At 40.1% G+C, this 26,293-nt stretch overlaps 3 protein-coding genes across 4 annotated transcripts; all 3 read left to right on the top strand.

Moving 5' to 3' along the window:
- The first annotated feature begins 723 nt into the window (after positions 1-723).
- rps16 (ribosomal protein S16) lies at positions 724-2,562 on the top strand. The gene is made up of 6 exons (XM_033989352.2): positions 724-816; positions 905-956; positions 1,297-1,398; positions 1,909-2,005; positions 2,078-2,125; positions 2,378-2,562. The coding sequence occupies exons 2-6, from the start codon at positions 909-911 to the stop codon at positions 2,521-2,523; spliced, it is 441 nt and encodes a 146-aa protein (XP_033845243.1). The 5' UTR covers positions 724-816; positions 905-908; the 3' UTR covers positions 2,524-2,562.
- A 17,840-nt stretch (positions 2,563-20,402) lies between these two features.
- On the top strand, positions 20,403-21,465 carry myf6 (myogenic factor 6). 2 transcript variants are annotated; one of them, XM_055231711.1, is made up of 3 exons: positions 20,403-20,954; positions 21,173-21,254; positions 21,343-21,465. In XM_055231711.1, the coding sequence occupies exons 1-3, from the start codon at positions 20,433-20,435 to the stop codon at positions 21,441-21,443; spliced, it is 705 nt and encodes a 234-aa protein (XP_055087686.1). In that variant the 5' UTR covers positions 20,403-20,432; the 3' UTR covers positions 21,444-21,465. The 2 variants fall into 2 exon arrangements, with proteins under 2 accessions (XP_055087686.1, XP_055087687.1); XM_055231712.1 differs by lacking the exon at positions 21,173-21,254.
- A 2,574-nt stretch (positions 21,466-24,039) lies between these two features.
- myf5 (myogenic factor 5) lies at positions 24,040-25,728 on the top strand. The gene is made up of 3 exons (XM_033989431.2): positions 24,040-24,614; positions 25,205-25,277; positions 25,364-25,728. The coding sequence occupies exons 1-3, from the start codon at positions 24,048-24,050 to the stop codon at positions 25,558-25,560; spliced, it is 837 nt and encodes a 278-aa protein (XP_033845322.2). The 5' UTR covers positions 24,040-24,047; the 3' UTR covers positions 25,561-25,728.
- The last annotated feature ends 565 nt before the right edge of the window (positions 25,729-26,293 follow it).

The raw sequence follows: 26,293 nt of genomic DNA, 5'->3' as shown, positions 1-26,293 counted from the left end.
TTTAAGTAGCCTAGTAGTAAGAGATGTGACTCACTGGCTGTGTTAATTCTGATAACAATGAGGCTACTTGTTTACCCCAACTTCATTCCTCCTCGCTGTAAAATAAGCCAGATGCCTGTTCATTCAAGCTGACAGTATAAACACTATTTTAACTGCCATAACCTAAATGTCAAGATAGGTAGGTACTACAGTGCACAGCTTACATCACCAAATACAGATCCCTATCTTCTTTAACCCAACAATACGTGCCCTATAAATACATTTAGAAGCTCATTCAGCATTATTGCCAATGTTTGGTGCTGACTTTGCCCTCATAGTTTGCATTACAAGAATAAAATTGCAATATGGCCTATACAACGTGTGATTGATGTTGAATAGCACAAGGGGGCGACATTTAGTTAATGTCTACAAAGAAATGTAGAATCAAATACACAAACTGCACGAATTCTTCACATTCTACAATAATCATATATTTTGCACCGGCATGTCTGTCACCCATTAAATTAAACGTGTATGTTACTGTGTAGTTTGCTTATTGCTAGCTCATTTGTGATACTTACAATTAGTTGCCTTTAGATTATATAGTAAAAGATAAAGCACTTTTACTTTTAGAACATTATAGTTACAATTCATAATTTAATTTTACATTACCATTAAATCAAACCACAGATGTCTAGTCTTTAAAATGGTGGTTGTTGAATGAGGAAAATGTCGTAAATGTACCGAAAAGTGTATGCATCTGTCGTAAACCTGCCCCTGATGTGCCGCGCGTGAAACCCCATCGGTCTCTCCGTACGGCAGCCCGAGCTGAAGACGGTATGCTCCTAGTTTGATCATGAATGAACCTTAAAATAAATCGTATCTAAACGATTTTATGTTAACTATTGTGCCCTGTGTGTTTCAGAAAGATGCCGGCTAAAGGTCCCCTACAGTCTGTCCAGGTTTTTGGACGTAAAGTAAGTAAATCGACATAAGGATTTACACATGTGGTGCTACAGCTATGGCTACGGCTATGTGGCCTTGCGGTAGCATACAAGCTTATTGCATTATTTCAGTTATCGAACAACCGTATAAATAATAGTTAATTGGTTGGTTAAGATTTTGTTTTCCTTGGTGTATTCTGGTTCGCGTTACCCTGTATGAAATGGATAATTACAAATTCGCGTTTAAAGCTGTTTACCGGTGTGTTTTTGTAATGGCTATTTCACACCGTGCATCTGTCAGTGACGATTTTGATTAAGTGATATTATGTAGGACCGAAATTGTTTATGTCTGACCTAAATCGTTGCTTTGTAGAAAACCGCCACAGCAGTCGCCCACTGCAAAAGGGGGAATGGTCTGATCAAGGTGAACGGCAGACCTCTTGAGATGGTGGAGCCAGCCACCCTCCAGTACAAGGTGCGTTTAAAGAACTGTAATATTCTACATTTTTATTGGTTGGTTTCAGATGCTATGTGATTTAATGTCTTACTCCCAAATGGGGGGCAAGTCCCAGATTTCCCTATTGCTCACATTGTACTTGAAATATCCCAAAGCTTAATTCATAAATGCTGAACCTGGTCATTTTCAATAGTAACTACACCCTAGAACTTACTATATTCCCACACAATTAGCTATATTTAATTTGGCTGCCCTCTATCTACATTAGATATTACTGGCCTATAGAATGTTGTGGTGTCATTTGAAACCCAGCAGTGGGTACACTCAGTGTGTCATTGACTATAATTCTATTAAATACCGTAACAATGATACTATTTATACTTATAAACTTAATGATTACTCCATCCATCACATCCAGCTGCCAGATAATGTGTTCATTTTCATGCCTCACTGATGCATCAAATAATTTAGACACTGTTGTACTGTTGCCCAAGATTATAGTTTTCATGTTTTGTTTTTTCTGTACAGCTTCTTGAGCCTGTGCTGTTGCTTGGCAAGGAGCGTTTTGCTGGTGTGGACATTAGAGTCAGAGTCAAGGGTGGTGGACATGTCGCACAAGTCTATGGTTTGTAAACTTTTTATACGCCATCCTTAAATTGCATGTGCAGGGTGTTAATTTGTTCATTTAAATCTGCAGCTATCCGTCAGGCAATCTCCAAAGCCCTGGTCGCATACTACCAGAAGTGTAAGTATTAAACTTTTAAAATGGTACAGTGTGTTTTTGTGTCATCTGTAAATGAGGTTACCGCAAAATAAAATCTGTTAGTTCAATTATGAAACAACCAAAGCTAATGAGAACATTAACATTTAAAATTTGTACATGTTGATGGAAAGCTGGGGTTGTTCACGTTCGAACCTTATTAAATGCAATTTGTATTAAACATTTTTTAATTATAAGAGGTTAACGAGGACAAATTGTTTAAAAAATTTCTGGCAGATGTGGATGAGGCCTCTAAGAAAGAGATCAAAGACATCCTGATCCAGTACGACAGGACCTTGTTGGTGGCTGATCCTCGTCGCTGCGAGTCCAAGAAGTTCGGTGGACCTGGAGCTCGTGCTCGCTACCAGAAGTCCTACCGTTAAATGCTCTGTACATTTTCATAATAAATTGGGTGATCGAAATTTGCATTGTCTCATTTATCTCCAGCCTTTTCTCAGATTTCTCTTGTTGAAATAAACCAAATTATACTCAGTGGGTATACTTCCAATATTTTAAGCCTTTTCAGTCGTCTTAGCCCCACACATGTTGACACGTTTAGTTTTGGAGCACATTTTTTAACAATTTTGGAATAGCAGATATTTATGAGTAGAGAAACAATTATCAAAAATGACGACTTGCATTACCGGATCTCAAATGTCCTTTTTTAAGTAAAAAAAACAACTCATTACTGCGAGCTGAACTGCATCTTTTTGTTGGACTGTGATTATGTAGAGTTTAGCTTCCTCTCCACCTCATGACAGTGGTTCCCCACCCTGTATGACTTCTCACAGTATGCTTTAATTAGTCCCCACAAGATGGCGCTATTTGACAACTTTTATGGGCTATTGCATTTTGCGCGCGTTATGTAGTTTTACCTCGTTAAATCTATGTTTTCGAAATGTTTAGTTCCTTGAATTGAAGCACTTTGTTTTGAAAATACAGTAGCTTTTTTCATACAAGTATTGTCGCAGTGGGCCCTTTCAACTCTTGGGTAGCATTAACATCTGAGAGATGAACTAGACTAATATACCTACATTTTAGAATATGGTAGGTCTAAAGGTTAAACTACATGTTTAGCAGTTTTATTTTCCTATAGAAGGTGGATATTTTGATGTTTGTACAGAGTGTATTACCTTAATAAGTAGGCCTATAGCCTTTGCAATTTGATGATTGCTTCGTTTTCATTTGCAGTAATATATTGACAATAATTTTACAATGATCTAGGCAACATATGACTGCTATAACTCCTGATACGTCTATGCACAATCAGGTCCAGGACTGCAGGGCAAGGCTGCAAAAGGGTGTATTGCAACCTTAGTCAGTTTGGCCTTGACCTGGCCCAATATAGTTTTTTGTTATATAACTAGCTAAAACATTCTGAAAAAATATGTATTAAAAATGCAATTTTAATCAGATTTTATAAAGGTTTAGGATTTGTTCTTTTATAGGAACTAGCACCTGTCTTTCCTCTGTTAACACCTCGCGCACCAGTGTAGGTCTCACACCGACACCATCACACCAACACAGAGGTGTTAACCCAGGATGCATTTTGTCATCACTTGCACTTCATCCCTTCCTCCCCTCCCCTGCATTTGTGCGCACACATGAAGCTGCTGCCATATGCTGCTATATACATACAAGCCCTGAACAATGTCAATGCACCATACCAACCCTTTACTTCTAAGTCCTCAACACATTTACTCACACTGCAGCTCTCCTGCCTGTTTCAAGCAGGCAAATGTAAGCCTCACTGACCAGAATGAGTAAACAACAATTAGCTGAAGAGGGCGGGACACCAGGAGACAGTAGCAAATGCTGCCTTTGAATTAAGAGGAAATGTTGTTCAGCAAAGTGACACACTGCTGCTCATTTTCTGGAGAGTAATGAATCAAAAGCCGTTTTTAAATCAATGAGGAAGTAATAAGTGTAAACACTGACTACTTTTTCTACATGTATTTTGTCGAAGTATACATGCATATTTCACACATACTTTTTCCATGATGTTGTACTTGTATGCATCTTTTCCATTTGCATTCTGTGTTCTGTAAGTTACACTTTTTTCACTGGACGTCTACATCACCGTTTTGCAGGAATTGTGGTCGGCAAAGAAAGCCATTGTTTCATTCGTTTGACATGTATGCACTAGATTTGCTTTGTCAGTGACCCTAGACTAGAAATATTTTTACTGTAAGTTTTAGCGACAAAATCAAGCAGTCACAAATGAGCAGCACCTGCATGTTTAACAAGCATTTCAGTGGTTTAGCCTTAACACTGATGACAGCTATTAAGTCAGGTCTTTTTGTTTACTGCTCAAACCTCCAGCGCTCCCAGGCCCCTTTTACCAATGTAGTCCCCTTCAATACTGCAGAGCTGAGGGGGAAGTATGGAGCTGATGATGGATATATCTCATCTGTTTGGCCTTGCATAGACACACTGCGCTCTCCTCTTAACTTGTTTTTAGTTTGAAAGGAGCCAGAAAAGGGCTCTGTTACTGACCCATTTATTAGTCACGCTCCCCCTGGCCAGCATTGACTCATTCTCAGTGCATTTAACCTCCTAGACATAAATCTGAAAAGCGTCGTAAAACTCCACCAGCTAAAATTATTGTCTTGTTTAAAAATGCTTTCTTAATTTCTGTATATAGGTTGTGGCATGCAAGTTGGTAGCAACATCAAGATATGTTCTGTGGGTATCCCGAGAGAGCTTGCCTATTACGCCTAAGCCAAATCTTGGGTCATAGGCTAGCCAACACATCCTTCAACCTTTGACCTCCAGCTATGGTTCCTTTTCCAACCTGCAGCAGACCAGCACTGATGGGGCTCCCCTAGGTCAACCCGCCAGCCCAAGATCTATTTTAGTAAAAACACACTGGTCAGAGCAGGGCAGATCATTGGGGTTGATGGTGCACGAGGTGAGATTTCAGCCAGCTTTGAAGTAGAGGTTATCTTTCTTCCTTGCCACGTCTGTTGTTGTTTTTTTATTGCCATCTTTAAAAGGCTATTGGTCAGCTATTTTTCAACTTGTTCTCATTTGTCACATAATTTCATGGGTAAGAAAAAGAAGCATTCATTATGTGGTGTTATTTCTGAGTCTTGTTTACTTTTGAAAGTTGCATTTAAAGGTTTTATTGGCTTGTCAATGTCCACTCTCATCAGATCTTGGAAGCTAAGCAAGGCCAGGCCTACTTCGATGAGAGACTGTTGGGAATACAAGATGCTACAGTGGTTCTAGTGGAAACTGTTGTTATGTCCTTAAGGAAAGACACTTCACTTAGACGGGCTGATGGCACAAGTTAGGAGCCTTCCTTCTGTTAGTCTACCCCAAGGCAGCTGTGGCTACAATAGCAGCTTAGCAGCTAGCAGTATAGAGTACTGTGAATGAATCAATCATATAAATCCAGTATATTATTTAAAGAAGACCTACTGAATCCTTATGTTATAATGTGCACATTTTAAATCGCAATATTGATCTAAAACAAAGCATACTGACTTCTGTGTTCGAAAACTACGGTGCCCAGTGGGATCAGACGACGCCATAACGACGCACCTTCGATGGATAGCTGCACATTGTTCTAGCGAGTAGCAGATATTTTTTCATTTGAACTAAAATGATTACGCAACACTGCCAATTCCTATGCATATCATAGATTAAAATAAAAATTAAATTACAGAACAAAGAAAGTAGAGAGCTTTGGGGGTATGCTGGTGGTGGTGAAAACGGGAGTTAATTAGCAAAATGACGTTTTAAACCTAAGCAATGAAAGATTGCTCAAACATGCACAAACCACTCCAAATACAACTCTGGGTGAGTAAAAGGTGAGGGGGAAACCACTATGACGTGGTTTAAAGCCCTGAAAAGTTGATTTTGCATAATAGGTTTAAATGATCATCTCCTTAAAAAGCAGATCTTATCAATGACATCTTAATGTTTTTGTTCTGTTACCATTCAGAACACCTGACAATTTCAGCCCCCATTTTTGCCTGACCAATTTCTTGTCCTCCTAAAAATAATGATTAATCTTTTGTTCTAAAACTTCAGTGGAGCTCATTCAAAGTCATCAGCACAATAACAGTAGTGGATGACATTTTACTGTCTCTGCTCTCATCGCTTAAAATGCCATGTTGGCAAATTTCCCAAGAACCTGTTGCTCCTCTTTGAGTCTTTTGACCTATAGTCAGCACTGTCACCTCTGAGCTGAGGTGCACATGAGCTGCTTGACTCAAAACTGTCAGGATGAGACAAGAAGACTGTTACTGAGAGGTACTGTGGAGAAGGCCCATGTCATGCTGCCTCAGTCTGACTGAAGATTGGGGGACATGGCTAATTAAACGGCCTAAAAGCTGTTGAAAGGAGTGGACAGTGCCAGCACGAGGGGGACTTGGCGCACATGTGTTCTGGTTTGGAGGGAGTGGAGGGTGAGCGTGACGAAACATGGAAGCCCCACCCATTTGCCAAGGCCCCATTTTGGGTAAAATATTGTGATGACTGTAATAAAGGAGGATGGGGGCATTAACTGCTATTCCAGACATCCTAAAAACTACTGCATGTGCAACTCCCAATGCAGCACATACACAAGAGTATATGGTGAAAAAGATGAGAGCGTGACAATCTGGAAACAACGGTTGTTAGTTACAGAAAATGCATTAAGGCGTGAGCTGAGGGAGTGCAGCAGAGCAGAGGAAGTGCAGGGATTACCCCTGGCCCGCTACAGTCCCCCGTCTCCTCTCTGTAGTAAACTGTCCAGATTTACAAGGTCTCATGGGATACCTCATCCTCCTCCTGTCAATCCCGGACAGCCCCTTATTTAAAATATTCCTAAATCAGCCATGACAGTGTTCAGAAGGGAAGAAGAAGGTCAAAGTCATCAACAGTGGAAAAAAGGTGAATTATATCACCTGTGGGGAGATAATTCGTTATAGACATAACTGCAAACTTAACTTTGAAAGTTCCTGCCAAATGTAAAACTGCACACTTAACCAATAATGATGGAATTGTCGCTAAAATACAGTTTGACCAAATTTTTTTGAGAACAACACATTCAGAAGTAGAGGGGAAAAAAAACTAACATAACACTGCACTCCACGGTTTATTCCACCAGTACAGCCTCTGCTGAAATGCCACTCCTACTGTAGCCATAACTAAAAATATGGCAACCACTTTTTGCTTGTTTTACAGAGTGTCCTGTTGTTGAGACAACATTCATAATGTCCATAATTGGAACATTAAAAGTTTGTTCTAAAAAAAATAGTAAAATAAAAAAATAAAACAAATAAAAGTGTACATGACATATTTCTAATAATTTCTCACCTCTAAATAAATCTAAGTGTAAATCCCAGTCTTAATGATCTACAGATAATATATGTTCCCATTACAATTGTAGCAATAAATAACATATATATCTCAGCTACTGCCCCACAGAGCTTGTACATGTCTGTGATCACTGCAGGCCTCGGAAGACTCCCTCAACAGAAACAGGAAGCAGTTTAGAGCGCAGGTCATGACCCCTCTCATTCAGCCCCTGAGTTAGGCCTGGCCCACCCCAGTGCAACACGGAACAGTTCCGGTCCCAACAACAAGGTGTAGAAGGATGCTCCTGGTGCACATGTGTATGAGGCAGGAGAGAGGTGCACATCTGTGCAGCTCCAGCCGTGTAACAGTATTATACACACAGACATGTTCAACTGCAGCTGTGTTCAATACAAAACATCCACAGGAGGGACTGACTACTGTATGGGCTGACATTCAACAAATATATGGTTTCATTGTTCCCTCAGGTCTGCTGCTCAGAGACCATCATGTAAAATAGAGACTACAAATGCTATAGCTCTTTTGCACTGAGGTCCATGAAGCTGTATTACACATAATTATCTTATCTTTTTCTATGAGTTACAAAATGGATCACTCTGTTTCTATCGTGATTTGTAGAATTACTGAAGCTATTCGTGTTATGCTACTAGTTAATAGTTGATTATCTGTATATAAGGTGCTCATAATAACAATGTCTTACACTTATAAGACGTTACAGGCTCAACAAAGCCTCTCAAAGTGCTACACTGTTATTCCTTCACTCCATACTGGGTAAGCTTCTCCTTATGTCTACCTTTTACTGCCCTGAGCTATAGACTGGTGGAAGCAAACCATCTAATAACCAATTTGGTGATAATTATCGCAGAAGCAAATTTTAGAACGTTGCAGTGACTTCCATCAACTTCTTAAATTTGTTTTGATATGTACTGTCTGTCTGTAACCTAATTGCGCCTCATGTCTGTTTGTCTGGAGTATGGTAACTTGAGCTGTTGACAACTAACTCTCTCTGATACAAAACAAGACATGCCCTGAGTTGTTCAGGCTAAAAATAAAATCTAAAAATCTAATTAGCCCTTCAACACTTTTATTCATTTTATTTTAATTGATTGTAAAGGCTTATTTCCATGTTGAATAATTTGTGTGGAGTATTGTGTGTACTTCCCCCTAAAATAAAAAGCATGTTGTGTTTTTGCCAAAGAACATGATTTTCTGGCCTAAATGCTTGGCTGATGTCATGGGAGCTGTGAGCAGTTTGGGCCACATCTGATATTTCACTTTAATGGAGGAGTGTTAATAGTCGGGAGCTGAGGGAAGGCCAGGGAATATATACTCTGTGTGTGTGTATTTGAGAAGGAGGATTTGCCTGAGCAGAGCCATTGTTTCCAGTTACAGTTGCTGATTTGACTCTCTATAGCATTTTAGGTTCCCACCTCGCCAAACTAACTTCTCTCACTCTGAAGCAATCTGTTCCCACAACCTCAAGGCCAGATATGTGCTGTGAGGATGAAAAGTCCAACTTGTTTGAAATGCACTGTAAATTCAAACTTAACCTATTGGATAGCTGAATAAACAACTTGTGATTTAGAAGGATTGTTTGCTATTAGGTCTAATAATGATTCCGTGTTAACCTTGCACAGCAAGATGGATTCTAGCGGTATTTTTGAGTTGACAAACTCACAAGAATTCATCTTGAGGGACTGAGTTTTGTGCAGAAGCCAAAGGCGAGGAGCACAAGCAAATCAAGCAAACCAAAACAAACATGGCAACACTGACCGACGTAGTTCCACCAATTTTAGCATCAATACGTACTATTTTGTATGTGAAAATCGTGCAGAAGGTAAGTGTTTGTGCATTTGTCAACAAGGAAGATGTTTGTGGTTTTCTCTCAATCAATACTCGATTTTTTGGCTTGTTCCATTTCAATCAATCAGATTCAAATAATCACATTCAATACCTGAGCTCAGAAATGTCTGTTTTGACCAATCCCCTGCTCTTTACTTGTCTTGACTATTTAAACAATCCAGACTCCAAATCATACCAGTAGAACAAATAAAATAATTATGTACATGTTATAGTTTCATAGTGTTAAAGCGTGTCTGCTATAGATGTCAATTAAATAAACTCACATTAATACCTAGCAACAGATGTACAAATTTGATTTACAGCGTAATTGTTTGAAATGTTTTCATGCGCTGAACCAGCAGCCCCTTTAATCTTTTCTTCCATCTTCATTACACAAATCAGACTCATTCTTTTTAACAAATGAGCTGCTCCTCTGCCCCCAAGTTTATGTTTTGGTATGTGATGCAGTTTGTCCTGTTGCCAGCTGTTGTCTTTGCCGAGGTAAATCTCTATAAATCAATGCGAGTTAATCTGCTGAGAGATTGTGAGCTGGGCCTGAGTCTGGGACACTCCATCCCCATTGGTTACAGAGCATCCATCATGTGCTCAATGAAGCCCCAGTGGAGGTGTGACACCCCGCTCCTGTCTGCCCCTCATCCCTCTGAGCCAAGACTTGCCTAAACTCCTTTACAACCCCATAAGGATCATACCTTTAAGATCAACTATCACTACCATTGTATATAGTCTTATATCTTTTATATCACTTTGTTAAGTGACTTTGGCCTGGTATAGAAACTGTTTTGAAAATCTTCAAGGGAGCAGTGTCTTGCAGTGAAGGAAAGGTGAGCTGATTGACCTGTCATTTATCATGTAACTTTAACTCCAGCAATGGCTTTAGTGATATAAACCCAGAAATGGTTCATATTTTTTCTCTATACAGTCATATATCTAGATTTAAGATTCTGGAAAGAAGGACAATTCAAACTATAATAGATCAAAGTTTTAAATATGATTAAAAAATAAAATAAAGCAACACCATTGAAATAAAATGGGGCCGGTCATCAAACTGTTTTGTTGCGATGTTTTATGTAACGCTTTGGAAACATTCAACTTACAAAATGTGCTATAAAATAAAGTGAATTGGAACAAATGGGCAAAAAATATTTTGCATTAAGAATCATTAAGCTGAGTAGAACAAATTTTCACAGTTTGTTTTTATTTACACCCTTCAGACTTTTTCACATGTGATTGCATTACAGCTCTGAAACTGAGATGTTTACAGAGATCAGAAGTGAGTCGTGACCTTTGCTACCAGACCAGGAAGATGTCTCTTATAAATATGTAAAGAAACCAAAACAGAAAGATGAGTGCGACCTTTCCTCAGGTTGTGACCCCACAGTGACCCTGTTTTGTTTACCTATTACTCATGTAGCTCCTCCCATATTAGTCACATTATCCTGTATCCTCCAACCCTTCTTCCCTGATAACCACTGATAGACCATTTCCCTAAAATTAAGGATGTGTGAAGGAGCAAATGTTCAAGATAGAATCAATCATGGTTGTCAAATCACATGTCAAATATTAAGATAGTACATTTTATAACACTGGTCAAAAACAACAACTCATCAAGCTGAAATTCCAATGAGCATTATCCTTAGCAATATAACTACACACAAACACGTAATTCATCATGAACACAGTTTACTAAGAATAGTTCAGGGTTTGTAACTATGTAATTGATACCGTGGGCCCTTAATTAAGAAATTACTAAGCCTGCATCACTCTTAATAAACTATTCTATGGTTGTTAATAGGTTCTTTCTTTCTCCCTTGAGCACAGAGGTGGCTTATGGAAAAGAGAACAACAGGCACCACATGTGGAGGTGAAATCAAGCAAAACATGTTCAGTAAACACAGTCAACAAGCAGTGAGGAGCTCCCACAGCTCCCAAGTCACACTCTCGGCGCTCCCTCAAGTTTTGGTGCTTTGGTGTAGACTATTTAGATTGCTAATAGCCTCCCACTGTAAAGATGTGCATTCCTCTGTGGAGTGCTGGTGAGCTCAGGTCAGGCAGGTCAGTGCTGGCACGGGTCAGGCCAACAACAGAACAGGCAGATCTCAAGCCAAGAGTGATTCTGTTCTTTCCTACTGCTCATCATCAAACTTCCCCGTTTTCATCTGAGAAGCATGAAGAAATGACTCAAAACTCAAACATCGCCCCCAAAGGATCTTCTCACGAGCAAAGAATGTTCAAATTAGCACGAGGATCTTAAACATCAGCACTGCTCTCTTTAAACAAAGTCCTAAACTCTCCAAAGGGGCAAATGCACAGACAAAGCAGGCTTCATTTTCAGTTGGCAGCGAAACTGAGCTGGTGGGAAACTGGAATCAAGTGTAAATGCAGTTTAAAGTTACGCTTTGTGTTTGGGGTGGTAGTAGTGGGCAGGAGCCATGTCCTGGGATGGGCAGAGTCTGGTGATTAGCTGGGGCTCACAGATGAACTGTGCTCAGGGCTGAGTTTCAGCTCCCACTGGTGTAAACTGTGGGTGGCAAAAAGATAAAACACTAGGGCGGCTGGCCAGTGTTTATGCACTCTGTTTGTGGTCTATAGCAGCTCTATCTAATGCTTCTGCAGCCACAGTCTTATGTGATATGACTTTTTGTACAAAAAGTATAACCATAAAATAATGATAACATGCTTATATTCTGTAGATTTTTTTTCTCTTCAAAAATGACACAGATGTTACAGAAGCTGGGGTTTGCTTCTCTACTGGAGGTCCCTGGTAAAATCTGGGGGGTCCAGCTCCACCTGTCCCTGCCCCACAGACCCAGGGTCAGCCACTGAGAGGTGGTCCACTAGTCCATCCACCAGCAGCTCTTCAGCACTAAAGACTGTGAAAGTGTGAGACAATACAAATGTAACACACAGAGCACTGCCCTGCCCAAATGTCTGTTGCACTTTTAACAGCATAAACACAGGCGTCCTGTTGTGTGGTCTACTTCAACACAAATGAGCGTTTTGCAAAACTGTTATACGTTGCTTTATAAATATGCTACTTGAATTGGCCATTTTTAACAAAAGAAACTCTGCAGATATACTCTGAAAACACAGACCTCAGACATTACAGTATTTATCTGTTTTGTTTCACAATTTTGTAGTTATGCACAATTCTTGTGTAAATATCTTACATATTTAATACTGATTTTCTGCAAAGCATAATATACAGTAATTCATGTTATTGTGTAAAATTATTGTCAATTATTACAAAACACACTCACTGATCATTAAAGTGTGTACCATGGCCCTCCTGGGTCTTCTGTCTTTAACAGCTGAACACAGGACCGACCTATCGCGACACAGTGGTTATATTGTGCAACCTAAATCCTCAGTACTGTTCCACACATAAATCTGTGCTGCCGTGACTAACTCGCTGGTAACAGGAGCCGAGGCGGGCATTCCACCAGGACCCCGTCTGCATGGGCCGCCCCGCTGTAAGAACCATCCCAGAACCTCCACGGGCCCCTAGGGGACCCACTCAAACCAAACAGTGAGGTCAGCTCTGCTCCAATCTCACAGCACGGATTAGACATAAACACATATCAGCTAAAGCCTGTGAAACTGAACTTGGATTAAGTCATTAAGAGTTGCCATCCATTCTTAACACTTCCCATCAATTCAGATCAACTTGACAAATGCACAAAAACAATCCATTGCTTACATTAAACTGTTAAATTAAAGGTTAAAATTAAAAAGTTAATCTGCCAACAATTTATTTTTGCCCTTTTATGCCAGTATTACCACTGTGTTTATTAATGTTCATCTTATAGAGTCTCCATTGTTTAGTCTTGGTTTTTTATGTTCCTTTCCAATAGACTTTTAAAAGCATAAATATTGATATATGTCTCTTGAGTTTAATACAAATTCTAATGCATAAACAGTAAATTGAAGCTATTCAGAACCCCTTGCCTGCATGCACCTGCACCACTCTAACACATATCATGAAACTTTATATACCCAATAACCTAGACTGCAGAAACACTAGAATTTTTATTGTATCAAACAGGTGGTGATGACCTTGAACCAGGGAAAGCCAATGCTCCAGACATAGTGGTGTTTTATTAGACCCAATATTGCTAGAAAATATGCACATTGAAATGCATTAACAGAAAATCAGCAAAATTCACTCCTCGAGGGTTTGAAAGTAATGCTAATCCAGAGACGTTTGGGTGTGGAGAGGAACCTGTTGGGAATAATTCATGGAAGTGTCACAAGTGGGAATCTTGGGATTTTCTTACATTTTAAAGGCCACACACATTTAGATTGAGCCTGTCCTCTACCCATTTATCAGCACGACAGCAAATCCTGAGACACTGTTTATGATGACTCAAATGTGAAGTATAATATGAAAAAGTATGGCCTTGTATTACCCTCACTGATCTCAACAGCATGATGTATTTTGTAAGACTTGTGAATAGCTAATGGTTATATATAGAACTTATTTGATTATGAAAACACTGTATTGCAGGGAAGTCTTTTTTAGTTTGATTCAAAACTCAACAAATCTCTGAACTGGAGTGTGCACGTCCTCCTTGTGTCACTATGGTTATCTGTTGTTCACACAGAAACTGGTAAAGTAGCATTTCAGTATTCTTCACCCAAAACTAAACACATTTCTTTTCCAATAAATAAATGAATGGTGAAAGGATTGGGATCTATGGTTTCTTTTGGTTTTAGCTAAAAATTCTTGTGATCATCTAAAAATGTATGATGCTACTATTTGATCTGTGCTGCTATCTTCTTAGCCAGGAAAAAATAAATTAATAATCTCAATGGGACTTTTCAGGTTAAATAAAAGTTACATAAAAATAAATAAATAAATGCTTTCCAGGAATTAGTCAAAGCTGAACAAATAACATAACATTATATACAATTAAATACACTGTTACTTATATATAAATGGACAGAGCTAATCTGCTAGCCACCGCATTCAAAATAGGAAGTGAGCATCGGCTCCAATTCACTTTCTATTGAAAAAATGTTACTCCTCTCTCCGTAACTACTGCTGTCAGGCTTGTCATTTTAGTCTTAAAATGTCTGTATTAACCTGCTTTACATGATACCAGCATTTTAATTTCGCTATGTCCATAAATCAAGATATGAACATTAATAACAGACGATTCAGGCGCTGTCTTTCCTTGAGGTTTCTTCCACTAGCGTTAGCAACAGGTGTGATTGACAGGATTAAACCAGCGGTGCAGGCAAGAAAGGGCTTTTACCTTCAACAGCCTTGCTCTGGATTGGCTCTTTGGTTGCTATGATACTTGCGGCCGGAATTCCAAATATGGAACTCTAAATTCGCCACTTTAACCGCTAGCCTCGATGAGCTTCATTTGACTGGAGCACTATGGGTGACGTCGCACTCCCTTATTCCACTTCTTTATACAGTCTATCGATATAGCAAGACTTTGTTAAATTGTTTTCTAATGACATAGTCTTAAGTGAAAAGACTTGAACTGAGATTGAGCCCGACGTGCCCCACGCTTTACCCACTGTGGCTTTATGCTGATCCTGGTGACAGCTACATCCAGACATGTCCTCAGTGTCCTTTCTGTCTCTGTTATTCTAATGATAAACTCTATATCAGCAATTTTACAGCTCAGCAGTGGCCCACGTCTCACTCTTCCCCATAGACATCCATCATTATCCTATTAGGTTCTCTCAGAGCCCCATTATCTCCACCACCTTCAAACACATTAAAGTACTGTTGTTTTTCGAAGACTTGCTCTAATTTTCATTGTAACTAAACACGCTTTGTTCCAGGATTAGACGCTGGCAGAAAAACTAATATTGTGGTTGCCATGAAGACAGTCACACTTGGCTGGTGATTGGATAAGAGTCTGTGTTATCATACGCTACATCCATGACTCCCAAAGCATGTGAGATATTAATGATAACTCTTCCCCCGTATCGTTTTCACAGCGCAGCATCAAAGAAGAGTAACAAAAACACAAGAAAAAACATGCATGTCGAACTACATCAAATTTGGATCATTTTACCAGACAGATTTTACACAGGCTTCATACCATATCCCCAAAATGTGCCAACAAATATATATATGTATAAAATATAAATGTAAAAATCTATTTAAACGATGGCGGGTCAATGGGGTCATCATCTTATCTCACCAGCCAGACGAGAGGTCTCCGTGGGGGTCAAGGCCAGTGTCCTTCTCAGTCCTGCACCGAGGGTTTATTCGGGGCCACCTAAAAGACACAGCGCCTACCACCTGAGCCAAATATCTTTTAATCCATCACTTTTTGAATGAGGACAGAATCAATCAGGAGGGGCCATCAGATCACTGCCATCTAAATCACCATGGCCTGTCAGGTGGTAAGCTGCAAAAGGGCCATTCTCTGTGTTTATTGCACATCGTGGAAACCTGTTGAAAAGACGACTATATTGGCATGTGAACAGCTGCAAAAACCTGCTTGATGTTGCGCTTCTCCTCCAACTTATTATTCTTTACATCCATTTGCAGGGACAGCGCATCAAGCAAGTCCGTCAATACCGGTCCATTTGCGAGGGACGTATATTGACGTTGCCCAGTACCATTACGCCTCACAATGTAAAACACTGAGGTCAAGCAGAGTTAGAGCAAGTTAGGGAGCTTTTTCTCTTGCTAATTGACACACTTCAGCTGCTCAAACTTTGAACAGAATCCCTACATGGGCCAGCAGAAAGCAGGCAGATGCCATCAGCGCTCACAATCCCCTTCCTTTGAAACCCAAGCCTCCCCATGTAAGCCACAGCCCAGGCACGAGTGAGAGGAGCCGTCTGCTGGGCAAGAGACACCCACCACCCTCCTTTGTCTCAGCACCAGTCTGCAGCCTGCAAGATTAAATACAACGTAGGCTTATGATTTAGTTAGCATTGAACTATAGATTATCATTTTACATTTTGTTTGTTGTAGACCACAATATTGATCTAAAATGGATATGGGTGGAAATATAGAGTGAGGGAAAAATAGCACTCAAGCCTCAAATGCAGGACAATACAGAGTTACTCAAACATGCACAAGTAAAACTCAATTTCAATACTGGAATGGAGCTCAAGAGTGACCACCCACTGCCTGTTTCCAGAAGTAAATATAGACCTCCTGAATAAAGTTAATATTAAAACTATTAAATGTTTTAACTAATGATCACAAGACTTATAATCAGTCTGTTTCTGAAACTCTGAAAACTGCAAAGTTATCAAAACATTTCGCAGAATCTTGTATTTTAAACTGCCTTTTTGTACTCGCAACAATGGCATTATGAATATCACTTACCACGTAGCTGGTTAGTCTCTGTGCCGTCTTTGAAGTCTTAATATTTGAGTTTTTGTGAAATGTTTGTGAGAAAAATGAAGGGAAAATTAACTTTTGTAACTGGAGCAGACTTTGAAGTGGGTGGGACCGAGCTCCATAGACTTGATACTCACTCTATTTAGACAATGGAATGTGATTTTCAACATTAAATAATAGTACTTCTTGTGCTGCAAGACAATTAACTGTGGGAAATGTTATGGTGCTAGGAGACAGAATTGTCCTGGAGTTTGCCTGGTCCAAGTAAAGGAGACATTGTTTATCCAGATTTAAGCCTCAATACCATATACCTGGCTGGGTTTGGCACCCCTCCAGCTCCCCACAGAGCATGTCTGCCACTGCATGAAGTGGATGTGGATCTGGACTGTGGAAGGCTATGGCCGGTATGGCCATGGTTATCCATGGTTTATGCTATTTGTCAGACCATACAACATGCAACAATTTATCTGAAAATATATCTGTTCCATCATACTGATTAACTACAAGTGGAAAAACGTGCAATAGAGGTTAGGCTATTGAGTGTCAACTTTCCCATCCAGATCACTGACATCTAAAAACATAACAAAACATGCTTTTTAGTTTAATTTTATGAAATCCAATTTGTTTATTATCATAAATATAAGCTGAACAGGTGTCATCTTGTTGGCTGAAATCTTGTTTTAGTACAACTGGTGTTTCTGCTATCCACAAAAGTTTGGGTCTTATTATTCCTTATTGTAATTGCACATTTTCTCATTTGTATAGAGATATACATTTTTCCAGCACGCACCATGCTTCTTGACTCAATGCCCTGGTGACCCTATCTGTGATCCCAGGTGAGGCACTGTCATCGGGCTCATGACCAGGGTACTTAACCTTACACTGGTTAACTCATATTCCAGGTGTGGAGCTAGATGCAGTGTGTCCGTCATGGTGCTAAGAGTTTCCTCTGAAACATGGCATAGAGTGTCCACTGTCTGAGGCAGGACGTCCTGTTAAAGTGGGACAGAGGACAGGGTAAAGGGGCCCTTAGTTCATGTTCATTATCAGGGTTGTTTGTGACTCTCTTGTCAGCACTAGTCCTAACTGGATGCTCCCCTCTTTCCATTAGAAAGTATCTAATGCAATGAATGAAAAAATGAATGAATACAATCAAAAGTTAATGCTGTTATATAAAGTTGTATAATTTGTAGTAATCTGTAATGACACAGCTGACTAGTATGTAGTATTTTAAAACAAAAGAAAAATGAATGAAACATGTTTATAAACAGGGTGTCCATAAAGTTCCTTTACAATAAGAAAAAAAAGTATTACAAAGGCAATTGACAAGATATCTTAATCAGACTTGTTCTATTGTGCTCAGTGGCTTCCAAAGGTTTTTATTTATTTATTTATTTATTTTTTTTACCTCATTTAATACACCTCTATATGGGCACCATTAGTCACACATCAAGATGGTACTCAGTTTCTTGCCATGTTTGTGTAGCTTAGCTTCATCAATGTTTGTAATCTCATCTGTTATCTTTGCCTTTAGTTCAGTAATGACCCGTATCTTTGTTCGATACACAATATCTTTAACATAGCCCCATAGAAAAAAATCCAGAAGTGTGATATCTGGTAAACGTGGTGGCCATGGAATTGGTCCATCCCTTCCAATCCAATGGTCTGGAAATATTTGATTACGAACTCACGAATATGCAGACCTCAATGTGGTGGGGCAGCATCTTGCTGGGAAATGATGGTCAAAGGTTCTGCAGTTGTGCTGCCACATATTCAGTCAAGGTAGACAGTTACAGTAATTGATCTCTCATGGAAGGAAAATGGCCCAATAGTTTGATTGCACATAATCGCACACAATGTGATTAAAAACTTTTATAACCACTGAGAACAACAGAACAAATCTAATTAATATATTTTATCAGTTGCCCTAAAGCAGAGGTGCCCAAACTTTTTTTCTTTTTTTTAATCAAGGGCCACATCTCAAAACATATTCAAAGCAGAGGGCCACAGACCAGTGATGAATGCAGTGCAGTGCGTTTCACACAACTTGGACAGAGCCTCTGTATATTAATAAGGCTTGAAACACAGTCATTTTTGGTCTGTATCACAATGCAATGTGACGTTGGAGGTTATAGTGGTAGAAATAGTTTAATTTGCTGTTAAAAGTACTGCTTATGATCAATTGGGCCGGTTCAGCAGGAGGCCTGAGGGCCAATAAAAACTGGTCTGGGGGATGCATCTGGCCCCCGGGCCATAGTTTGGACACCCCTGCCCTAAAGTGCCTAAAGAGACTTTATGGACCCTATAGTATCCTATCCACATTTGTGCCATTTAAGGCATTTTAATTTTCATGAAATATAAAGCATTGAAAATTTAAAATGTTTTTTTTTTTTTTTTTTTAGAACAAATCCAGAGTTTTACTTAAGAGCTTATGGAAATATACAATGCCATGTATTGAGATGCATATTGTTTATGTTTTTATACAGATATAGTCTATGGTTGTGTACACCTCTCAAATGTTTGGGCACATAACTGATGTGGAGAGATGATTACTATGGCCTCAATAGATTCCAGTCAGATTTATGCTTATGTGTAGACATTCCCCAAGAGGCCGGATCATCCAGGTTGAATTTCTGCCCAGGATATCCCATGATTCTCCTTGACAGCTGAAGCGGCAACCTTCTGACACTGAAGGGAATTTATGCTGCACTTCAGGATGCACAGTAGTGCGATCAGGAGAATGCACAATCTGTGCACAACAGGGAGACCCCTCATTTATCTTCAGAATGTGCAGTTTTCTCTCCTGCTCAGTGGATATGAGCTCTGCATATATATGTCCATTCACTGACCATTTAGAGCAACAATTCATCCAACACATTTATCCCTGTCATATGGTTCATGCAATAAACGTATCTACATTGAGATGTTGTGTTTGAATAAAATTACAAAAGGAGCCATCATCAAACCTCGTCTTGAGCACAAAATTAGAGAAAATATTTTGTTTTATTCGCCCACAATTCTCATTGTGCCAAATGTCACAGATATGATCTTTTCCATGTATTGTTTTAGACAGTCTGACTCTATAGAATGGCCCTCTTCCACAACAGTGTAACAGTACCTATAGAGCAGTGAGGGGGGAGGGGTGGACCCTCGTGGAGTAAAAGGTCACTTTCTCAAGGTCCTTCTAAATTTAACTTTTTTTGCATACTTGTTGTATTCGTGAGCTGATACATAATGAGTTCTGTTTCAATTCCCCAGAAGTGTGTGTTTAAAACTCAAAGTTCTCTAGAAATTCGATTCCTCCACCAAAAGGCACTTCCAGTGAGTGGTGAATTTTTTGGTTGACAAATCAAATGACAAAAACACCATACATGACAGAGTTAGGGTTTAGGGTTATATGCTCTGGGATGTTTATGGAAAATAAATATGCACGGGCTAATAATATCAAGTAACAATCATGATATTAACAATATTCATAGTAATAAATTGTACTCCTAAATGCTCAGGTCTATATTTTATTTTTCTTCTGTTTCCAGAGTGGTCATAACAACAATAATAACTGACTACATTAAAGATTAAATCGGTGGTTGATACACTTCTTGTTTGTTCAACAGTATTCAGAATATTCCTACACATAGTCAAAGGATAATATGGGCACAGAGAAAGATGATTGATGCAGTGTGGCAGCCCAAGTGTCGGATAGTGTTTCACATTCTATATTTAAGCTGGGACTTCTGTCGCTGTGCACTATTTAAATACTACTGTCAGTGTCAAAACAGAAACGAAGGCTGCAACAATATGATGGACCTTTTTGAGAACAACACATTTTTATTTAGTGATCTGCGTTACCTGGAAGAAGGAGACCATGACACTCTACAGAACTTGGACATGGCGGGAGTGTCCCCTCTGTACCACGGCACTGACAGTCCGCTGTCCACGAGCCAGGATCATGTTCAGTCCGAGACCGGAGGCGACAGCAGTGGAGAGGAGCACGTCCTCGCGCCGCCTGGGCTCAGGGCGCACTGCGAGGGCCAGTGCCTCATGTGGGCCTGTAAAATCTGCAAGAGAAAAGCAGCGCCCACAGACAGGCGCAAGGCCGCCACACTCCGAGAGAGGAGGAGGCTCAAGAAGATCAACGAGGCCTTCGAAGCACTCAAGAGGAAGACCGTGGCGAACCCCAACCAGCGACTGCCCAAAGTGGAGATCTTACGCAGCGCCATCAGCTACATAGAGAGACTACAGGAGCTACTGCAGTCAATGGACGAACAGGACACAAAGCACAATGGGCCTACAACATACAACAACAAGGAGCAACAACATGTAAGTCCGTTATAGGATACATGCAGAATAAAACATCAGTTCATATCTCTTGATATTTTATACATCCTCGGTGCATGGGCTATTTTGACATTGGCAGCATAGGCTATAAAATAGGTATATAAACTGTCATGGTAGACATGAAAAGAAAACTAATGCTACTTATCATCCATTGTCAGATGCATTACTTAGCCATATAATTTAACACGTGGTTTCTGTAGGCTGGAGTGTATTGGAAGCACTCTGACCCCTGGCCCTCCTCTGCAGACCATTCCACTACAACAGTGACATGCCAGAGAGAGGGTACAGAAAATACATGTATATAAAAGCTAATATTTAAACAAAAATGTTTTATCTTTTGTTTGTTTGTTTGTTTGTTTTTTACTTTCAGAGTCTGGTGATGCATCCTGCAGCCTGCAACATCTCTCTTCTATTGTGGACAGTATTAACACTGAGGAGAAGAGCTTCACAGAGGACAGCTCAGAAAACTAAATTATGAATTATTTTAATTATTTTTTTTCTACAGAATGAGCCAAAGATTTGTACAGTATTTTATACTATTTTGTATTTAAATGTAAAAATTACATTTCAAAATATATTGATAAAATAAATATTTATGTACTTGTTGACCAACAGAACATACCAGTGTAGTGAAATGCATAAATACATTTTGAGAGGCAAATTAAGAGTAAAAGGAAGAATAAGATTACATCTATAACACTGCAGATCACCTCTGACTTAAAGTGCAGCATCTACTGGTTTCCCCCACATTCACGCTTATTTAACAAACCATAAAGTCTCTCAAATATGTTCCAACTGGCACCCAGCACAGCGGATCTGATTCCACAACAGAAATTGGATCCTGAGCACCTCACATACTGGGACACAAAGACTGGAGATGAATCTGAGTGCAAAGCCTAGTTGCTAATACAAAGTTATTAGCTATTGGCTTGAATATATATCATAACCATTATTTTGCACATAAATGACATATGGGCTATTCCAATTACATATTGCCCATGATATGAAAAGGATGTTGGTAGACACAAACACCCTCAGATCTCCAGATTACTGGATGCTGAGGTTGACCTATGAACTGTGCATGTGTGAGGTCAGTGACTAAAGACCTCTGGGTAACACGGCAGAAATGTAATATCATTTGCAGCCATTTCATTTATAAAGAGTATTTTGCTTTAAATATCACTTCATATCAATTCATTGGGCACAGTTTTATTCCAGCATCTTAGAGTTCGAACAAAATATACATTTTTCATCCAGACAGAAACCTGATATGCGTTTACTATGATGAGGTTTTAATGGGCGGCTGTCTGCTCCCTCACAGAGAGAAGCCTATTGTAGATGTGCCCTGTTTTACACCATACACCTCTTTGAGTCTCAAGACCAACTGATGAATATTCTCACAGCTGGTGCATTTTTATTATTTAATAACACAAGGCAAGGCAAGTTTATTTGTACAGCACAAGTCATACACAAAGTAATTCAAAGTGCTTTACAGAATAAAAAAAGACAGTAAAATCACAAATCAAAACATAAATAATCACAAATAATCATCATAAAATGAATACTAAAAGAGTGCAAAATAAAATATGCAACAGTGCAACTGCACACACAGGTAGAACATGCTCCAAAAACATCATGGCCTAATTCAGTCTTGAGTCTTTTCATTACTATTTCTGTGTCATTTCTATTTAAGGTCAAATTTAGGCTAAGAAACAAATATATTTGTCACATTTGTTTATTAATCTATACAGAAAGTAGGCTCTCCTATCTATGGGATGCAGCGAAGTCTTTTCGCAGGAGTCTGCAGTGATAAACTGAATGTGTGTCAGGGGCTGTTGTGGCACCAAATGAGGAGCATATTATAAGTTGAAGCATGAGGTCGTTTATAAGAAATAGGGCTCTGCGACGTGAGGGAGATGGACGTAAAAGATCACCTCATGCCCTTCACTTAACTCTGTCTCTGACCCCTGACAACAACACAAGCACAGCCCGAGTCCCTCGAGAGCGCAACGGAACCGTGCGCTGCGCCCGCATCACCCGAAACTGCGCACAGCTCCCGCTCCTGCCATGTGCTTCATCATCCAGGCCCCGCATCGGAACATTTTCTCATCAACTGTAGTTACCGATGGCTGTGATATGCGCAGTTATATGAACTAAACAAGCCCAGGTCATCCGTGGTCCATTCATCGAAAGTAGCCCTGTCCAGCACGTCTGTTTTGTTAGGTGCCCAGGCTCGCCAGAAATGTGAGTTGCCAAACGTTTTCTCACATTGTGCGAAATATCCGCATTTTACGAGCTGTCAACAGTTTCACCATCCAAACCAGAGGTCAGGGACATGGCACAGACGTGGCATAAGGCAATGTGAGTAAAGACTTATGTTGGCAATTATTGTGTTGGTTTTTCTTTAAACAAACAAACAAAACACACACATGTTCAAAAAGCTTTTTGAGGAGATCATCTTCTTCAATCTAAACTTCTCAACCATGGAACAGTTGTTGAGGCTGATCTGAATTCTTGACTTGTGTCAATAACATTTAATGGTTAAAATTTGGCCACTGTAGGGAGATGGTGCAGGGAATTACACAGTGGTGTCAATAGTGTAATTAGTGTTGAAGTGAGCTTTAACAAACAGGTCACCCCATCCACAACACCTTTAGTGACGAGAGTGAGGTGTTTAGAGGGAATTTACCTCTCTATGTGAATCCACGGGGCTAGAAATGTTACACCTTTATTTACTGCTAAGCAGTCGCTGCAACATATCACAAATGGTCCTCCATGCATATGTTTGTAAGTTAAGACTGAGAAATATAACATAATGTATATGTGTGTGACCAGAGGATCAAAGTGCACTCTGTAGCCATGTCCACCAGCTTAAACAGTGCAGCAGTATGTGATGGCCTGGTACAGAAGGCTGCAAGAGGCGTGAGCGCTGATGAGTGGGAAAACACCAGTGAGTGCAGATGTGGGAAACTCGGCAGGGTACTGGGGTTGAAGGGTGAGAGGGGTGAGGGGGGTTCAGGGAGGGGCCTGCCGCCTTCTGCTGGGGCAGAGGGCTATGGTAATTAGATCTGACCAATGCGGGTCCTTGGCTCTGTCCTGGGACATATAAGAGGGCGAGGGGCCACTGATCCTCACATTGCTCTGAAGTCTCACCACATCAGTCTTCTGCCTTGCTCAGCGTGTCCTACAGAGGTCATGGATGTGTTTTCTCAGTCCCAGGTGTACTATGACTGTGCCTCTTCTCCAGACAGTTTGGACTTTGGTCCTGGAGCAGAGCTGGCTGGTTCTGAGGAGGATGAGCACATTAGGGTCCCAGGAGCGCCCCATCAGCCAGGACACTGTCTGCAGTGGGCCTGCAAGGCCTGCAAGCGCAAGTCAAGCTTTGTGGATCGCAGAAGGGCTGCCACCATGCGTGAGCGCAGACGACTGAAGAAGGTCAACCACGCATTTGAGGCTTTGCGCCGCTGTACCTCTGCCAACCCAAGTCAGCGCCTGCCCAAAGTGGAGATCCTCCGTAATGCCATCCAATACATCGAGAGTCTGCAGGAGCTGCTGAGGGAGCAGGTGGAGAACTACTACAACCTCCCAGGAGAGGGCAGCTCTGAGCCCAGCAGTCCACTGTCCAGTTGCTCTGAGGGAATGGTGAGTTCTGAACATGTGTGTTAGATGTGATGGACATGTTACTCAGAGTATTAGTGACATGCCCATCCATTTAGTTGATGGTGTTTTCATAAACTAAAATGAACAAATAACAGCTAACAGGTTCAAAATCTCATGCCTTTGTACACAATATCATATTTTGAAGGAGTAATGGTTCTCCACCATAGGACACTTTATAGCCGTCATAAAGCACAGTAAATCCACCTCAGTGAAGTCTGGCAGTGGAGAGCGGGTCTTTTGTACATTCCATCTTGACTCCATGTTCTGCACTGCTGCCAGGATTTTCTGCAGATTTACTCAGGGAAAGTGTCATCTTGCACAAACTGGTGTTGCTTCCACTGATACAATTGATTAGCCATGCTAGGAGCAGCAGAGGGGAGCACCCTCTGCCACTAAGGCTTTAAGGTGGATGTGAAAGAAACACGAATGTCTATAAATGTGGTATTCAGGATTTATGGGTCTGTCCAAATTATCAGAAAAGGCTAATGTTCCTTCATTTTAGGTTAAATCAACTCAGCTCTTGTCTACTTTATGAAAAAAGCACATTTAAATTGTTTTGTCATTTATTCCAGGCTGAAAGCAACAGTCCGGTGTGGCATCAGCTCAATACAAACTACAACAGCAGTTATTCGTATTCTAAAATTGGTGAGTCATTGGCTCAAAAGTTTATATGTAATATAAAATGTTAACTCTATGCCAAGGACTGATCAACTCAAAATTTTTTGTTTTAGATCACTTGAATGAGAAATCTGCTGGTGCGTCCAGTCTGGAGTGTTTGTCCAGCATTGTAGACCGCCTCTCTTCAGTGGAGGCCAGCGGTGGACCCTCATCTCTACGAGACGTGGCCAGTTACTCCCCCATCAGCACTGACTCACAGCCCTGCACACCAGACAGTCCCGGTACCAGACCTGTGTACCATGTTCTTTGAAGGGACATCTATTTGGATATAAACAAAGCTGCAAAGGAAGAGAAGATCTGGGCAGACATGACCAAGTAACTGTGGGATGAATAAAGCGGCTTTGAAACTACACGAGATTGTAAATATGTATGTATATGGCATTTATTACTCCCAATAATTGTACCAAAATTAAATAAACACAAATAAACATATTTAATAATTACATTAAATAATATTCTAACTTCTTGTTGCATTTTGTATTTATGATTTTTACAATTATTTGGCTTTGTTCACAGCTTCATTTACTCTGTTACCTGTTATTATTATTATTATTATTATTATTATTATTATTATTATTTGCAATGTAAAGTAAATAATAAAGTATGAGTGTTATATGTATGAATGCATATGCCTGCTGTAAATGTGAAATGTGTGTAATCGTTAGCACACTGCAGTGTAGCTTAGACTTAGATCATTTTCACAGTTGGCTTGTTTTACTGACTTACTTTCACTAAGATTCGGGGCCTGAAGGCAGGTGAAATATCTTGCTCAAGGACACAATGTATGCACTACTTTTGGTTTAGTGTCTTTTCACACTATATAATTTGTGGCTTGGATGAGCAGTGAAACGTCTTCACTCCTACAACGTTTTGTCCAGTTGACAGATTTAACTTCAGCTTTTACTATGGATCAGACCTGGACGACTGAGGGATTACACAGGCACTATATCATTTTGTTTATAGAAGAACGGTTAAGGATTAAC

The sequence above is a fragment of the Periophthalmus magnuspinnatus genome, chromosome 23 (genome assembly GCF_009829125.3).
Source record: "Periophthalmus magnuspinnatus isolate fPerMag1 chromosome 23, fPerMag1.2.pri, whole genome shotgun sequence".
Classification (NCBI taxonomy): Eukaryota; Metazoa; Chordata; class Actinopteri; order Gobiiformes; family Gobiidae; genus Periophthalmus; species Periophthalmus magnuspinnatus.
This window is presented reverse-complemented; position numbering and strand designations above follow the sequence as displayed.

Coding starts and splice junctions, on each gene's coding strand:
- rps16 (XM_033989352.2), top strand. CDS start 909: ATGCCGGCTAAAGGTCCCCTACAGTCTGTCCAGGTTTTTGGACGTAAA. Junction 2,006..2,077: donor ACATGTCGCACAAGTCTATG/GTTTGTAAACTT, acceptor TTAAATCTGCAG/CTATCCGTCAGGCAATCTCC. Junction 2,126..2,377: donor GGTCGCATACTACCAGAAGT/GTAAGTATTAAA, acceptor AATTTCTGGCAG/ATGTGGATGAGGCCTCTAAG.
- myf6 (XM_055231711.1), top strand. CDS start 20,433: ATGATGGACCTTTTTGAGAACAACACATTTTTATTTAGTGATCTGCGT. Junction 20,955..21,172: donor ACAACAAGGAGCAACAACAT/GTAAGTCCGTTA, acceptor TGGTTTCTGTAG/GCTGGAGTGTATTGGAAGCA. Junction 21,255..21,342: donor AGTGACATGCCAGAGAGAGG/GTACAGAAAATA, acceptor TTTTACTTTCAG/AGTCTGGTGATGCATCCTGC.
- myf5 (XM_033989431.2), top strand. CDS start 24,048: ATGCGGGTCCTTGGCTCTGTCCTGGGACATATAAGAGGGCGAGGGGCC. Junction 24,615..25,204: donor CCAGTTGCTCTGAGGGAATG/GTGAGTTCTGAA, acceptor CATTTATTCCAG/GCTGAAAGCAACAGTCCGGT. Junction 25,278..25,363: donor TTATTCGTATTCTAAAATTG/GTGAGTCATTGG, acceptor TTTTTGTTTTAG/ATCACTTGAATGAGAAATCT.